General features: G+C 39.2%; 1 protein-coding gene across 1 annotated transcript in view; it reads right to left on the bottom strand.

Annotated features, from left to right (window-relative positions):
• Positions 1 to 6763: 6763 nt before the first annotated feature.
• The window catches only part of LOC126388145 (SH3 and multiple ankyrin repeat domains protein 2-like), a 276219-nt gene continuing 266147 nt past the window's right edge, over positions 6764 to 16835 (bottom strand). Inside the window, exon 22 of the mRNA XM_050041059.1 lies at positions 6764 to 9459. Coding sequence (XP_049897016.1) covers positions 8934 to 9459 — 526 coding nt within the window. The 3' untranslated portion in view covers positions 6764 to 8933. The remainder of the gene's footprint in view (positions 9460 to 16835) is intronic.

Here is a 16835-nt window from a genome sequence, read left to right as displayed (position 1 = left end):
AAGAAAATAGTATTTTTAAGTGGTAGATTTAAGGATTTTATTAAACATTTAGTTTTATAATGCATCATTTAAATTCAATTTTAATACTTTCAATAGCTAATATTGCCCACAAATTAGCACAGAAGATCTATACAGTCAGCACAGTTTCAAGGTGGACACCCAAGATTAGTGTCACCAATTCAATATCTGTCCAAATGTCTCCCCTTCTGTTCCTGAGATATGACGGTGAATAATGCCCAGAAAAGGGTTTTTGCAGAACATTAAGATGTCACAGTGACCTTGACCTTTGACCACAAAATTCTAATCAGTTTATTCTTCAGTCCAAATGGACATTTGTGTCAAATTTGAAGAAATTGCCTTAAGGTGTTAAGGTGAGATATTGTGTTCATGAGAATGAGAAAGATGCAAGGTCATACTGACCTTGACCTTCGACCACCAAATTCTAATAATTTCATTTGTGAGTCCAAGTGGATGTTTGTGCCAAATTTTAGGAAACTCCCATGGGGTTGTTCTTGAGATATCGTATTCACAAGAATGAGCTGGATGAGGTCAAGTGACCTTGACCTTTGATCACCAAAAACTTCCTTGAATCCAAGTGAACATTTTTACCAAATTTGAAGAGATTCCCTCAAGGTGTTCTTAAGATGTCATATTCACTAGGATAGAATGGGCAGAGAAACGGACAAAGGGATGTACGTATGTAATAGCCCAATAGCCCAATAAACATAATGCCACCAGCCATGGCTATTTCCGACATGGAGGCACAAAAATACTATATTTTATATAGGCATAGTTAATGTCTATGATTATTCTGGTGGCGCACTAGAAGCTCCACATTTTCAACATTTTGCTAAAATGTGGAAAAAAACAAAAAGCATTTATTTTAATTTCACACACTAAATTTTTTTCAAAACCCCAAATGATGTCAAATTAACCCTTTACTCAGATACTCTTAGTTGGCTCTTCTTCGAGTGTCAACACATGGACCCACACATGCGGCTCCAACAGGCCTGCACTGTAAGGACGGACAGGGATACAACACTAGTGCAATATTATATTTATTTCTTACAGTGAATTTTGGTTGCCATACAAGAAGTCTCAAGGATTTGAGGGGGCAGGGGGAAGGAAGAGTGCAGTTACAGGAAAATTCTCTCTCTTTTCATTTCAGTAATTAGTTGACTCTAAGATGATTCAGTAGCACAAAATTACAGCAACGTAGAAAACATGAACACAAGTCTTTGCACAAATTACTGAAAACATCTTAGCCTCTATGAAGACTTAATCAAAGAATAAAATCTATTAATGAGAAAAAAACCAATTAATTATTAAGAAAGAAAAAAAAGGAAACAATTACCCAAATGTTGGACAATGATAAAGGTGGGAGCAGTGTTTTGAAGGGGAGTGGAAGTGGGTTAGTGAGCCATGCCTGTCCTAAACATGGCCTGGTGAAGCGCAACACCACGGTGATGCTCTTTTAAGATTTCTACTATATCTACTGAGCTCTACATTTTCACAGAGAAAACTGTTTAGTGACTATGTTGATCCACATCAAGGAATCAACAGCCACCACTAATCTTTTTGGTGGATTTATGTATGTTTACATATATATAGGTTTCATATAGTTTCTTACCAAGATGGCCTGCAGATATATATATGTATGTATATATATATATATATATATATTATATATACANATACCGCCATATTGCACTTTTACACCTCTTCTGCAGTGCATCTATTCTCAATGAGGGTCCAGAAAGATAGTAATACCATTTGCCCACCAAATTATATATATATATATATATATATATATATATATATATATATATATATATATTTATTTTTTTAATTTACACATTTTGTTCTTTTTTACACACACTCTAGACTGAGGGGTTTCAGAAGATGAGGTCAGAAGTGGTGGTCGTCAGAAGATACCTGGGTTTTGTGGTCAATTGATTGGCCGAAGTCTACTGTAGCAGTAGAGAGTGTATCTACTTTAGGCAACACTTCATTAAAACACTGACAAAAGGTTGCGTCATGATATGTAACTTTAAAATGGGAAAATAAAACACAACCAAGGAGATTCATTCAGAATAAATATTGCTTCTTACATAACCCATAAGTCTAATAATATTCACGTTTTTATCTATATAGTATTTCGGTTTTTGGCAATCCACGTGTCAGTGTTAAACAGCTTTTGTTCAGATAACCTCTATAAAATTTCATATAACTCTATACAAATCTTTAAAAATACTGTGCTTTTCTCTACCCCCTCTGACACGTCGCTGTTTGCTTTAAAATAAGTTACATGTTCAAACAGGAACAGGATTATAGCAGCATTGTCCCGTGCCAGCCTCCATAGGGCTAATGTTCACAGAACACAGAGCTTGTGTATGTTTCATTTGTCTCCTCAAAAGCTGCACCTACATGAAGCTGCGGAGTGTGATATGAAACCAAATAAGGGTGTTCTAAAACGATATATATTTCAGACATTGGGTTACTGTCAAGCATGTGCTCTGAAAGAATCTACTTTGAGATAAAACAGAAGCTCCTTTTCGTTATAGAGCTATACAACCGACAGTGGTGCAGGTACAGTGGAGTGAGGGAACTGTGAGCTATTTAAGGCATCCTCTGCAGGATGATGGGACGAGTGAGACCACTGCTGTGGTCATCAGGTCAGCTCTGGCAACTATAAATCAACCTTCATATAATTTCTTTTTTTTTTTTTTTTAACTCTAAACCTTTTTAATAGAGTTATACATATAATCAAATAGACATTTTTATCCGGTTAAACACTCTTATATACACGTTTCAACACATACTGTACTTCTACTTCTGACCAGCCTGTACTCATTGCTAGCAAACACACACACATTTCCAGCTTTATAAATGCTGATTTGAAATTGGACCCTTATAAAGACAGTTGTCTCTCCTGATGAAGCTGCAGTGAGACTGGATAAGAATATAGGACTTGGAGAAGCTTATCGTCCAGTGTAGTTAAAGAGACTGAAGTTCATCTGCAACAGATCAGAAATGGTTTCTATCCCTTTCTAATCTCACACAGGGCTCACACTGATGAACATCTGCCGGCTTTGTCAGGTTGTTCTCTGGTTATTTTTTGCACAGTGGTTAGAGGGCAGGACAAGGCATGTGGACTTACGTGAACACGTAATTCGACATAAAACCCTGAAGCCACAGAATCTCCATCTGCTCTAAAAGCCAACAGTTCAGCTGGATTTCATGTCATCTGGCTGAGGTTGCTCTACAAAGAATGAACCCACTGATACATTTCTAAGAAAAATCTGTGTAGGGGTTGCCAGTGTCAGCCTGCAACAACTTTGTTAATGCAGTGTTGTGTCTTCAGCCTTCTTTATGAGAAGAAAACATTCTTCTAAGGCCTTTTCCATCTGAAACAGTAGTTCCTCCTAGAACTCTGTGTTCCTCTGAACAGCTGATCCAGTTTGAGATGCTGTTTGGTTCATGTGCGATCTGGTTGAAGCTGAGCTCAAATTAGCTTGATGCTTACAAATCTCTTATTGAGTCTTAATTCTCACACTTTAAGAGTAATGTACAAAATGTTCAGGTAGTCAGTTAGCTATATAGAAAACACATCATTTTTCTAGTAAAATTGGAGCTCTTTAAATGCCAACCTATGAGTTTCAGTCCTCAGATTATAACTTATAACTTATGTTATTTCAAATGATTGAAAGCTAAAAAAGCCTCCAAAAGGATTTGACACTGGATTTAAAGTGAATAAGATGCTGTCAAATGACATTTTGGGAAATACGCTTCTTCAGTTTCTTGCTGAGTTTGATGACAAAATGATAAGGTGAATATGGAGCTAGAGCCAGGAGACAATTAGCTTAGCTTAACATAAAGATTGAAAACAGGTAAACCAGCTAAAGAGCCAGGGCTCTATCTTATGGCGCAATGCAGCGCACAGCACAGCGTCACTCTCATCGCTAGTTGTCATTTACACAGCCAGCTCCCATGTTGTGCAAGTAGCAAATGTACTTGCAGCCATCTGTTTGCCCATGAGGGTTTAGGTCATAAAAAAGGGTGTGGCTAGGTGCATTATTGGTGGTTAGCTATTTTGAGGCAGCAGAAAGTGATTGCGCCATTGACCAACGAATACCTGGTCTTAAGTCAGAATGGTGCAGTATTTTCTTGATATTTAAAGGGCACATTATTCAGATATCTGAATAAGGTGCAATATGGATGCACCAGGTAGGTTCACAATATGCATACACTCTGTTTGTTACACACACAGGGACATGCGAATAGAATGTGGGTGGGTGAAATAATACTTCATTAATAAGGAAAATATTAATGTCATTGTATAAAATGTGAACATAGCAGAGAGCAGAGCAAAGCTGCAGAGCTGCTGTCCAACTTGCCATTAAGAGAGGTGCTGTGCACATTTACGCACGAGGAGCAGTGTAACTTCCTTGATTATTTCAGATGCTAAAAGTTTAGTTTTGTTACCTCTGTCAAGTTTATAACTACAGTTTTTAATTTTGCTGCTTTAATGTCCCATGATATTTGCTACAGTGACATTACTGCTCTTACTGCATTACTTTAAGCAGAAAACTGCTCATTTCTTAGTTTGTCAAATATATGTGCCCATGGGTGTGTAGGTCTTAAAATAAGGTGTAGTCTGGCGCATTGTTGGTGTATTGCTATTTTGAGGCAGCAGAAAACAACTGCGCCATTCACCAAAAAAACTTGGTCTCAAGTTAGAATGGTGTAGTATTTTCATGCTAAAGGGCACATTATTCAGATATAAGATGCACCTACATAGGCAGGTTGACTATGTGCATACTCTGCTTGTTACATGCACAGGGACATACGGATGGAATGTGGGTGGGTGAATACATCATTGAGGAAAGTATTAATGACATTGTGTAAAATGTGAACGTAGCAGAGATCACAGCAGAGCTACAGAGCTGTTGTCTGACTCCCCATTAAGAGAGATGCTGTGCACATTAACACACAAGTTAAGTTCTGTTGCCTCTGTCAAGTTCCTCACTACAGTTTTTAGTTTTGCTGCTTAAATGTGCAATGATATTTGCTGCAGTGACTGCTCTTACTCTCAGCAGAAAACTGCTCACTGCTCCAATTTGTCAAATCTGCCACATATTCACCAGTGCATCAGGTGCAGGCACACCTTGCTTTTTAAGTTAATGGGAGATGACACTCTGATTGGTTAAATTCATGTTAAGCCCAAAACACATCTATGATTAATTAAGGAACTACATACAACCCCTTTGCCCCTTGCGCCTTCATTTGCGCCCAGATTTTTGCGCTGTTTAGCTGGCAAAAGTGGTTGGACATGCCTTAAATGCACTTTTGCCATACACTTCAGACAAGTGGTTCCCAACCTTTTCCTTTCAGGGATGACTTGTCAATCATTGAGTAAAGACCCATGACTAAGTGACATATTTTATGGATATTTCATATATTTATTAAATACATACAATAATAGTACAACTGATAAACCGTATAATTAACCCAAAAAGCAATAACTGCAATAAGTTTGTGTAAAACGTGTGCTTTGGAGTAATTCTGAAAACATTATTTCCTGTGAATATTAAATCATAGAATAGTTTTGATATTTTGTATTTTGTGATATTTTTCGTAACTTTTTATACAAAGTTCTGTCTGTATTACATGTTATTTTAAAAAAAAATGTTATTATTAAACATCATACATACTTAATTGGCATCTTTTTTGACAAATTTAGTGTTTTCCTCTCCCTGACGCCTGGCCATTGTTTTATTAGCTCTTTGGTTGTTTTAATTGTGTACTTTTCTGATGCAGGACAAGGCTGTTTAGCAGAGAGTGAAGGCTCAATGAGTATAGGTTGTGTTCAGATCTTCACTGTGCCCTTATCCTGTGAGATTTATTTTTGAGTTCATACCTAAAGTAATAATATAAACTTTAGATTGGATTTAGATTAGATTTCATCGTAATGTAATTTAGTTTTCCTCACAGAATTGAATGAGATGCTGAGATATAGGCTAACTGTATAGTTATAACAAAACTTTTCTTACACCCCTTAAAATCACAAAGGCTTTGTGAGCCCCTGTGAAGCTTTCACAACCCCTTGTTGGGGTCAGGATCCCAGGTTGGAACCAGTGCTTTAAACCATGTGCTATAGATAATTTATTTAGGGCCCCATCAGTCCACAGTCATGCTAACAGCTCTATGAATTTATACTAGTCACAGCTGTATTTTGAACTAAATGCAAATATCAACATGCTAACATGCTCACAATAATAATGGGAAGCATATCTAAGTTCCCAGGGTCCTGTGTTCCCCAGCTTTATATCCTCTTAATGTGTCACTTTAACAAGACCTTTCAAAGAGTTTTATTTTCTCAGCAATGCATATTTCTCTATGTCATATGCTGAAACCACTCACTTACAGCTTAAAACCTACTAATGATATGCTCCTTGAAACCTATGCCTTCAAATTTGCCCGCAAGACAATTTTCCTGACTTTAGACATTTATGTCCACAGTAGCTGCACTGATGATCACCAGTCAAATTGCATTTGAAATGTCCACCTCCCTTCATTTGTTTGCAGTTTGGAACTGTGAAGACAGCCTGTACCACTCTCTTACAATGTTTATATATATACATACATATATATATACACACACACACACACACACACACACACACATACACATTATATACATATATATATATAATGTGTGTGTGTGTGTGTGTGTGTGTGTGTGTGTATTGCTTAGTTTATATCAAGAGCATAGGAACCTGGGAACATGGGGATGACCACATAACAATGCTAACATGCTGATTTACCAGTTTAGCTTAATATATTAGCAAGCTACCAAACACCTGTTGTCCTAGTCTTTGCGGTGTGTCTTGCACTGTTGACACTAGTCAGCCTTTGTCCGCTTTATTTTTAACCAATTCAGCATGTTGAATTGACGTTGGTGACTGTGGAGCCTGTTGATGAATGAAATCACTCTGATTGGCAGTTCAGCTCAGCACACGAGAAGAGAAACGAAGTGAGGAAAGTAATAAAGAGCTAAAGTCAAGAGGAAGTGAGATCAAAACAAACTTGTAAGATCATTTTCTTTAACCATTGGTTTATGTTATTGTTCACTGGTGCACGGTAAATATGTTCTGTTCTTTCAACATTGGATTGTGTTGTGAATTTGGTAACTGGCTTACAAGCATCAAGATGGTGTTCCTATTTCCCTTTTTGAATGATAAATATCGACTACCACTGTCTGCTGGTGTGGAGAGTTATTTCCTCTTATGTGGGTGCAGAGCGTACATAATGGCTAGCTGTCGGCTGTAGTCTTCGCAGTGTGTTCATGTGCAACTTCTCAGTCAAGACACAGGTGACGTGAGGCGACAACAGTCAGCTGTTGTCGCTGCTGGTTTTTTGATGTCGGTTTGGTGTCTCTGGACCTTTAGGTTATCTTCACCCAGCTCCAGCTTCTCATCTGACTCACAGCAAGAAAGCAAATAAGCGTATTTCCCAAAATTTCAAACTATTCCTTTAAACATGAACCTTGGGACACTCTCTCTAATAAACCTCAACTTCTACCACATACTCACAGGGTGTTTATACATTAGCATTTTCTGTGGGACCATATGAACACAAAGTGTTGACCTGCTAATGGTGAAGTGGAAGGAGATCTGACAGAATGAAGAAAGTAAAGTATAGAAGTAAAGAACAACTCTAGTTTCCCTATACTGTGGCCTATAGCAGATCCATGAAAATAGCTTAACTGGCCTTAATGACATTTTGGATCAACCACTGACACGCACGCACACACACACACATACATACAAACTAGAGGGAAAAGCCAAGAGGGACAAGGACGGCCTTTGCAGACAGACAAGCTGGTAAAAGCCATTTCAAGGTGAGAATTTTTTTAGTCCAACATTTGTCTGTCCATCTTGTACCTCATGTCCTCTCCTCGGTTTCCCTTGTATGGTGCGGTGGACACCGGGTGGGTGTAGACTGGCGAGGGGCCTTGGGCCCCTGCTACAGCAGAGCTCCTCCTCTGGTGACCACGTCTCTCCACGCTTTGCTCTCTCTCAGGAGAAAAAGGCCATCGCAGTAACAGTGTGTGTATACATGCTTAGGGTGTGTATGTCTGTGAAGAGTGTGTCACCTCATTTGTCAGTGTGTGGCACTGTGCATAAAGTGTGTGTGTGTATGTGTGTGTGTGCATGGACATGATATATGGTTTAGTATTTATTTAAACATGTTAGCTAATGTTCTTATTTTGACACAAACAGGTGAAAAGCAAAAAAATGGAGTCTATCTCAAATTTTTCTCTACAACCTTAGATGCACCCAGAAATATAACTCCGGTAGGACTCTAGTGAAGAAATATTATTCTCTGAACAAACTCTAGCAAAGATAGAAAAGGAGCAACGACCAGCTCAGCTGGTTTTTCATGCACCCACACCGGGGTGTATGGAAAAAGTCTTTAGTATTCCAAAGCAGTTGGGTGAGCACAAGTCTTTATGTGAAATAACTTCCAGGAGAGTATTTTTTCCAGTGTTTGAATACACACTATTCCAGAGTTTTTTCACTTCTGGTCACCCCTTCATACTGGCCTCCTCTGCTTTCGCTCTCCTTGATGTGACATAGCAGCTATTCTCTTCTCTCTCCCCCTGCATTTCCGCCCGACATCCCATGATCCCCTGATGCTCAGGGCAGTGGTAAGGAAGAAGAGGGCGGACAAGACCGGAGCACTGAGATGAGGGCGACGGAGGATGAGAGAGGACAAAAACAGCAAGAGGCAGCATCAGCTTGGACAAAACTTCTACCCAGTTCAACGACTTGAGATTATGTCTGATGAAGAGATTGGTAAAAGTGATCGGTAACACCTCCCTTTCCTCGGCCCTGACTCCGAATGTCGCCACCCCATCTCCTCGGGGCTTATCTGTCCTGCAGCAGCTTGAGGGCCCTCTCGATGTTCATGCGGTGGCCCACCCTTGTCACGCCCAGGTCTATCAGGTCCTCTTTTTGCAGCGAGGGAAGGTGGGCCCCCTCGATCTCATTGTCCAGGAAGGCGTCCCTGTGCTCGCCCAGGTTGAGGCTCTCCAGCCAGTCTGCCACATCGTGCTTGCTCCAAAGCTCCATGGGTTTGGAGGCAAAGGGCTTGCCTGAGGCTGCCACCGCCTGCATCAGTGTGAGTGGCGATGGGGAGCGCGAGCTCCCGCTGCCGCCACATGAGGAACTCAGGCTGTAACCGCCACCACTGCCCATGGGCGGAGTGGGCAGGCCGAAGACATCTGTGAGGGTGGGGGACACAGAGGGCGGCAGGGAGGAGCAGGGGGTGAGGGAGGAGCCGGAGTCTGGCGGGCTGCAGGGGTTCGTCTGGGATGGGAGGCTGCTGGGAGGGGTGGAGGTAAGGGCAGCAACTGCAGCGTTGTTACGCATTCCTGAGTCGTCTGTGGGAGGCCTGAGAGAGAAGAGAGGAGGTGACAGGTTAGTCAGGGTCAAACAGAGCGACGGATGATAGACAACCAAATATAATATTAAAAAGTTAACAGCAAACACTGAAATCAGCGTTCCCACACATTTTCTTGGACAAAATTTCCAAACTTTTCCATGATTTTTAAGGCACCCATAATAAAGATTTTTTTTTCCTGCCCCACCTTGACATTTTCCAACATCAGATTCAAAATCAATTCAACCATAATTTCAGCTAGGGGGCATACCTGAAGGGAAAGACGAATCCAGGCAGAAAATGATAAAACATATGCAATGGTAAACCAAACACTGTCAAACATTGACGCATGTTAAAGCTACATCAAGTCGACAGCTGCAGAAAATGAATTTGCCGTTATGTTACATTATGTAAAGGTTATCTACGGAAAATTACTGTAGCAATTTTATTATATTCAACAAAATTCCAAAACTTTTCCAGAAATTTCAATGATTTTGACTTATTCCACAATTTTTCCTAGCCTGGAAAATGTGATTATGAAATTCCATGACCTTTCCATGTTTTCCATGACTGTAGGAACCCTGTGGGGAACTGCACAATGAGGTGATAATTCTGTGTGGTTTTGTCACTATTGGTGACCCTTTGCATATTACATGTCATTTCATCCATTGTGCAGCCATATAAAAATATTGATAAGAACAGACTCAAAGTTAGAATGGTGCAGGAGTGGATGAGGGAGTTCAAAGGAATATTAAAAAAGTGAACTTGTTTATTTATACTCATTTTCTATCTTTTATTGGTCTTAAAAATGCACACCTAATTAGAAGACAAACAGGAGGCAAACACAGAAGATTTTCCCCTTAAATTTTATGCAACAACAATTTTTACAACAGAATGTTGTTAATTAAACTAAAACTACACGTTCATCATGCAATTGCTGGAAGGATTTAAAAAAATGTAATGCTGCAAGATAAACAGTAGATGGCATCATATGAACAACCTTTACCAAATCTACAGCAGCTGATTTAGAGGATGCATGTTAAAGCAGGCCAAAGCCTTTTAAGTTTTAATCTCCATTCAAACATTTTAGTTACAGCAGTGTTACTTTTTTGGGGGGGCTGTTCTCTAATTTTGATTTTTAGATTTAGGTATTTACTATGAGCTTGTCAGTTCTACGTTAGCAGTGATTTTTATTGACCAATGTGTCTCCATTCACAGTTTGATGTTACACATTTATTTTAAATGTAATATTATTCCATCAAAGGGATAGTTCATATTTTTTGCAGGTGGTGTTGTATGGGGTACTTCTCTATACTAAGTATACATACATACAGTACATACAGTAGATGTCAGTTGTCACACCCCATGACTGAAGGAGCAGGCAGGAATCTGACATGGAAGCTAGGGGGTCAGCAACAAAAAGTATTTTAGCCACCTACAAAAATCAATATCAGTTTAAGTGTGCACTATATTGAGAGTATTTTCAGTGGCTTCCAACGGACAATGAAGCTGTTGTATTGCTCTCCTCAAAGCCAGACTCGATTGAGATAAATAGTGATTTAAGATTGCTGAAGACAGGAGCTGCCTGTCTACTGTTGCCTCAATCAGTTAGTTTGTGTTATTGTGTAACTTTGCTGTTTAAAAGGGTTTGTTTGGATTCACACTATAACACAAACTAACTAAATAACTGACACAGTGGTAGACCAGCAGCTCAGCTGTTCAGTGAGCTAAAATTACTGTTTTTGTCAATGGAGTCTGGTGGCTTTGGCGAGAGCATAGATGGGAAAGCTGTCGCAAGAGCCTGTCTGATGAAAAAGTAAAGCAGTAAAAATACTCACAATATAACAAACTCTTTAACTGATAATGATTTTTTTCTGACCCCCGTCCACAGCAGTACATCGCTTAGCTTCCATGTCGGACTCCAGCCTGCTTCTCCAAACTGGGGGCTTGCCGACTCTACTGTAGGTAATATACTGACTATGGATAACTACCTCATATAACCCCACTTAAAAAAAATCTGAACTATCCCTTTAAAGCAAAATTTGTGATTCAACAAAAGGGGTCATCCCCCCCCCCAAAACTCCCTGAGTAATTAACATAATGTTCGTATTTTAACATAAATTAACCCTAGACAAAGTTAGACACACATAATATATGATCTATCTGTATGATATATTAAGTTTTTTTTATTGATTTTCAATAGATACATACAGAACACATCAACACATATTGATTTTCAATAGATACATACAGAACACATCAACACATACCACACTAATTGCACAATGAGATGCAAACTGACCTCACTGCATACACACACACAAAAGCAAATAAAAAAAATAAATAAATAAATAAATAAATAAATAAAAAAAACTGTCACACCCAACAGCTTTACAAATAAGTATTCACTGTTGCCTGAGAAAGTCCATTAAAGGTGCCCACACCTCTTCAAATTCTTGCGCTTTACCTCTAGTTACATAGGTTAGCTTTTCTAGTGTAACACAGATTACCATCTCTCTGATCCAGGACTGTTTAGAAGATATTTCAGTCTCTCTCCATGATAGGGCAACCATCCTCCTGGCCTGCAGGAGGCCAAAGTTTATGAGAGTCTTACACTTAGAGTTAAAAGAAAAGTTATCTGGATATATCCCTAAAATACAAAGTTTTGCTAAGCAGGGTACCTGGATACCTATGATTTTACTTAGAGTGCGGACAACCATTTTCCAAAAAGCTACCAACTTAGGACATTCCCAAACACAATGAATTAAAGTACCCTTCTCAGTCAAACACTTCACACATGTATCTGGAATGACAGGGGACCATTTATGAAGTTTCTCAGGGGTTATGTATGTCCTCATTAGCCACTTATGTTGCAGTAGTTTCATTCGAGTATTAATGGTTTGCGTTTGAGCTTGTAAACAAGCTGTCGCCCACTCAGCTTCTTCAATATTTTCCTTAATATCTAAACTCCATGCCCTCCTTCTATCATGACTAGATTCCTTGTCGTGCGAGACAAGTGCTGTATATAGTATAGAAATTTGTCGTTTCCCATGCATGTGTTTTAACACAATACCCTCAAGGCAGGACAGCGGCGGCTCATGTGTAGCCTGGCGGCGTTTTGATGAAATGAAGTGCTTCAACTGTAAGTATTTAAAAAAGTGTTTTTTTGGAATTGAATATTTCAAACAAAGGTCATTAAATGTTAGCAAAGTGCCCTGAACATATAAGTCTCCAATTTTTTGCACCCCCCTGTTGGCCCAAACCTGAAATCCACCATCCGCCCTGCCGGGAGTGAACTGCGCATTATCCCAAATAGGTGAAAATTGAGAGATGGGGGGTGTATCACCAATATGTCTGTGAGCTTTAAACCATATATCAATGGAGTTTTTAAGGAAGGGATTAGTTGTTTTTTTCTTTAAGGTTTTAAAATCTGCTGAATATAAATATAGGCTTAATGGCAGCTTAGATATTGATGCCTGCTCAATATAAACCCATGCTGGAGGAGATTGTGTGACAAAATAAAACATAGTGCTGCGCAGCTGAGCGGCCCAGTAATACCACTGTAAATTGGGCATCTGTAATCCACCCCTATCATATGGCAGATACAATAATCTGAGTCTGAGTCTAGATTTTCTGTTGTTCCAGATAAACCTACAAAATACACTATTAATTTCTTTAAAAAAGGATTTTGGCAGTGGTATTGGGAGTGATTGAAACAGATATAAAAATTTCGGCAAGATAGTCATCTTAATTAAGTTGATCCGGCCAATCATTGATATTGGCATTGTTGTCCAATTTTCAAGCGAGTCTCGTACCTCTTTCAACAATGGGTCATAGTTCGCTTTAACAACTGTATTAATTTGGGGGGTAATCTTAATTCCAAGATAGGTGAAGCCCTCCTTCGCATTAAAAAAAGGTGTACTTATAACTGGATTAATTCTTTCGTCTTTGTTCAAGAAAAGTATAGAGGATTTTGCATCATTAATACTATACCCAGAAAACTGACCAAATTTGTTAATTAAATGTAATAATGTCTGGACACTGTTTGATAAGTTTGACAAAAAAAGAATCACATCGTCCGCATACAACGATATCCTGTGTTCATGGTCTCCGATTGTTATACCTGACAAATTGGCTTCAGCTCTAATGGACATGGCTAAAAGCTCAATGGCCAAAATGAACAATAATGGGGAGAGAGGACAACCCTGACAGGTTGACCTCTCTAACGTTATCAGACTTGATAAATTGTTGTTCGTCATTACACGTGCTGTAGGGTTGGTGTACAATAATTCTATCCATTTCAGAAATTTTCCCCCACGTCCATATCTTGGTAGCACATTGAACAAATAAGGCCACTCGATTCTATCAAACGCTTGTCTAGCATCTAGAGATAACAGCGCTGTATCCCTGGCATTATTTTGAGAGTGGATTATGTTGAGGACCCTTCTAATGTTGTGAAATCCTTGACGACCCTGTACGAACCCGTTCTGATCGCTATGTACCAAAGAGGGAATATATGGATCTAGCCTTTTAGCAAGAACTTTACACAATATTTTTATGTCAACCCCCATAAGACTAATAGGCCTGTATGAAGAGCAGTTAGTCGGTGTTTTCCCAGGTTTTAAAATAAGGATTATTGTAGCAAGTCTTAAAGTTGGTGGTAAGATACCATTATTAAATGACTCATTAAACATATACAAAAGTGGGGTCAACAACTGCTTCTGGAAGGTTTTATAGAACTCTATTGGCAGGCCGTCAGGGCTTGGAGCTTTGCCTGAGTTGATACTTTTAATGGCCCGCAGTAGCTCTTCCATCGTTATATCACTATCCAGGTCCTCTTTAACCTCCTCTGTGAGCTAGGTAGGAACATTCTGACCTGTACAATGATTGATAAAATTCCTTATATGCGTTATTAATATCTTGAGGGTCGTTTGACATCTCTCCTGATTGTGTAATTATCCCATTAATGGCTCTTTCAGATTGTATTTTTTAATTCTCCAGGCTAACAATTTGCCAGCCTTTTCTCCCTGATCATAAAAGGCCTGGTTCAACCACAGTAAACTTTTTCCTGCTTTATCAGATGTTAATTTATTGTATTCCGTTCTTAAAATTAGTAACCGTTTTTGTTTTTCAGGGTCATCTTTGTCATTTATATCTATTTCCAAAAATTTTATTTGCTTCTCTAATCTATTAATTTCTGCTTTTTGTTTCTTGTTTTTAGTGCTTGTGAAACTAATAATTTCCCCTCTAATATATGCCTTGAAGGCTTCCCATCTAATGCATGCGTTAGTTTGATTAGTATTGATCTGAAAGTAGACGTCAATCTTATCTTCTACATATTTAACAAATTCCGGGTTTTGAAGCCACCTCACTTGCAGACGCCAGTTAGGGGAAGACTGTTGAAGCCTCTCTATATGTACAGACATAGAAATGGGGGAATGATCACTAATGACTATACAGTCATACCAACAATTCTTAATTTTGGATAACAGTTCTTGTGATACTAAAAAATAATCAATGCGAGACCTGGACTTATGTATTCCTGAGTAACATGAGTATTCTAATTTATCTGGGTTAAGTTTTCTCCAGATTTCTGCTAAGTTCAAGTCTGTGATATATTTTAAAATTGTTTTTCTAGATTGTTTTTTGTGGGGGTCAGATTTTGTAGAACGGTCTATCACTGGGTTCAAAGTGCAGTTGAAATCCCCACCGATAATATTTAAGCCATACAATGAGGACAAGGTTAAGAAGAAATCTTCAAAAAAATTTGGGTTGTCCTCATTAGGATCATATATGCTGACCAAATTCAATGCAAGAGAAAGAATCCCACCCTGAGCGATTACAAACCTTCCTTGGGGGTCCCGAATAATATTAGTAAGTTGAAAAGGAATTGTTTTGTGGATAAGAATTAGTACCCCCCGAGCGTAATTGTTATATGTGGCATGTATAACTTGACCAGGCCACCTACGTTGTACTTGTTTAATTTCAGTGACTGTAATATGAATTTCCTGAAGAAAAATTATTTTAGAATGTAGGTTTTTAAGTCTGTTCATTACCTGTTTCAATTTAGTTAATTTATTGAGTCCCCTGACATTCCAGCTTGTAAATCTTAAATCAAACAGTTTTGAACTTTCCATGTTGCTTTAAGTACCATGAGACAGATGATTGTGTTGGGTGCGACAAAAAATAAATAAATAAAATAAATGAAAGTAGTAAGAACTAAACCAGACATATAAAAACACTTAACCTTTAAAATCCCGCCCCCCTTCCCTTACTTAAACTAAACGATGTAAGGGCAAATACCAATCCACACTAATGAGGAGTGGTTTAACTGTAGGCACATCTCTCAGACAGCCCGTGTGGTCCCCCCCCAGCTCTGCATCCCGATCTGAACATTCGAACATTTATCGTCCCAGAATTATATATATGAAGCATAGCATTATTAACGCTTCTTGATTTAACTGCCTCAGCAGCCTGTGTCCTGTGTCAAATAAACAAGTGTATAGGTCTATACCAGGTGCAAAAAAAAAAAAAAAAAAAGTGTCCACCAAATACGGTAGTAGCAACTTTGCATATAATCAAAATAAATTAGAAAATGCAAAACATATAAATACAACATAAGAAAACCTATATTAAACCACAGTGCACCTATGTTATTGTCCATATCAGTCCTGCTGTGGTTACCTATACTCCTCGGCCATTTAAAAGTTTAGGGGTTTAGGAGGAAGTTCTCAGCTTCTTCTGGTGTGGAGAAAAGCACTATTTTTCCGTTGTGCAGAGCCCTCATCTTGCAAGGGCGTAGGGTAAATCCCTGAAAAGTTCCAGCTTCGATGAACTTTTTCCTCACTGCATTGAATGGGCTCCGTGCCTTCGTGGTTCCCGCTGATAAATCTTGAGCAAAGAAGATCTTGTGACCATCGTGAGTGAGTGAGTGAGCGTTGTTTGGATGTGTTGAAGACAACCTCGCGGTCTTGAAAACGCAGGAAACGGATGATTACAGCTCTGCTCTGATCCGGTCTTGGTCTTGCCAGCGTGCGGTGCGCTCTTTCCAAAGTGAACGACCTGGCGGCGTCAATCCCCAGCCAGATCGGCAACATGTGCTGGATGTAATCAGTCATGGACTGGGTCTTTTCAGCGTTTTCGGGGAGCCCTACCAGTCTTAAGTTCTTTCTCCGACCACGGTTTTCTAGGTCCTCCGTCTTAGACTCTAAATAAGCGATGCGTTTAGTGGCGTCAGCCAGCTCCATTTTCACACTCTCCAGGCTATCTTCAGTGTCTACTATGCGGCCTTCGGCCTCCGTGAGCTGCCTAGCATTAGCAGTGATATCTTGTTGAAGGTCCGCAAAACTCTTTTGCACAGCATCAACTGAGTCATTCATCTCAGCTAT

Source organism: Epinephelus moara, chromosome 1 (assembly GCF_006386435.1).
Source record: "Epinephelus moara isolate mb chromosome 1, YSFRI_EMoa_1.0, whole genome shotgun sequence".
Classification (NCBI taxonomy): domain Eukaryota; kingdom Metazoa; phylum Chordata; class Actinopteri; order Perciformes; family Serranidae; genus Epinephelus; species Epinephelus moara.
Note: the sequence above shows the minus strand (reverse complement) of the source record. Positions and strands in the feature narration are given on the sequence as shown.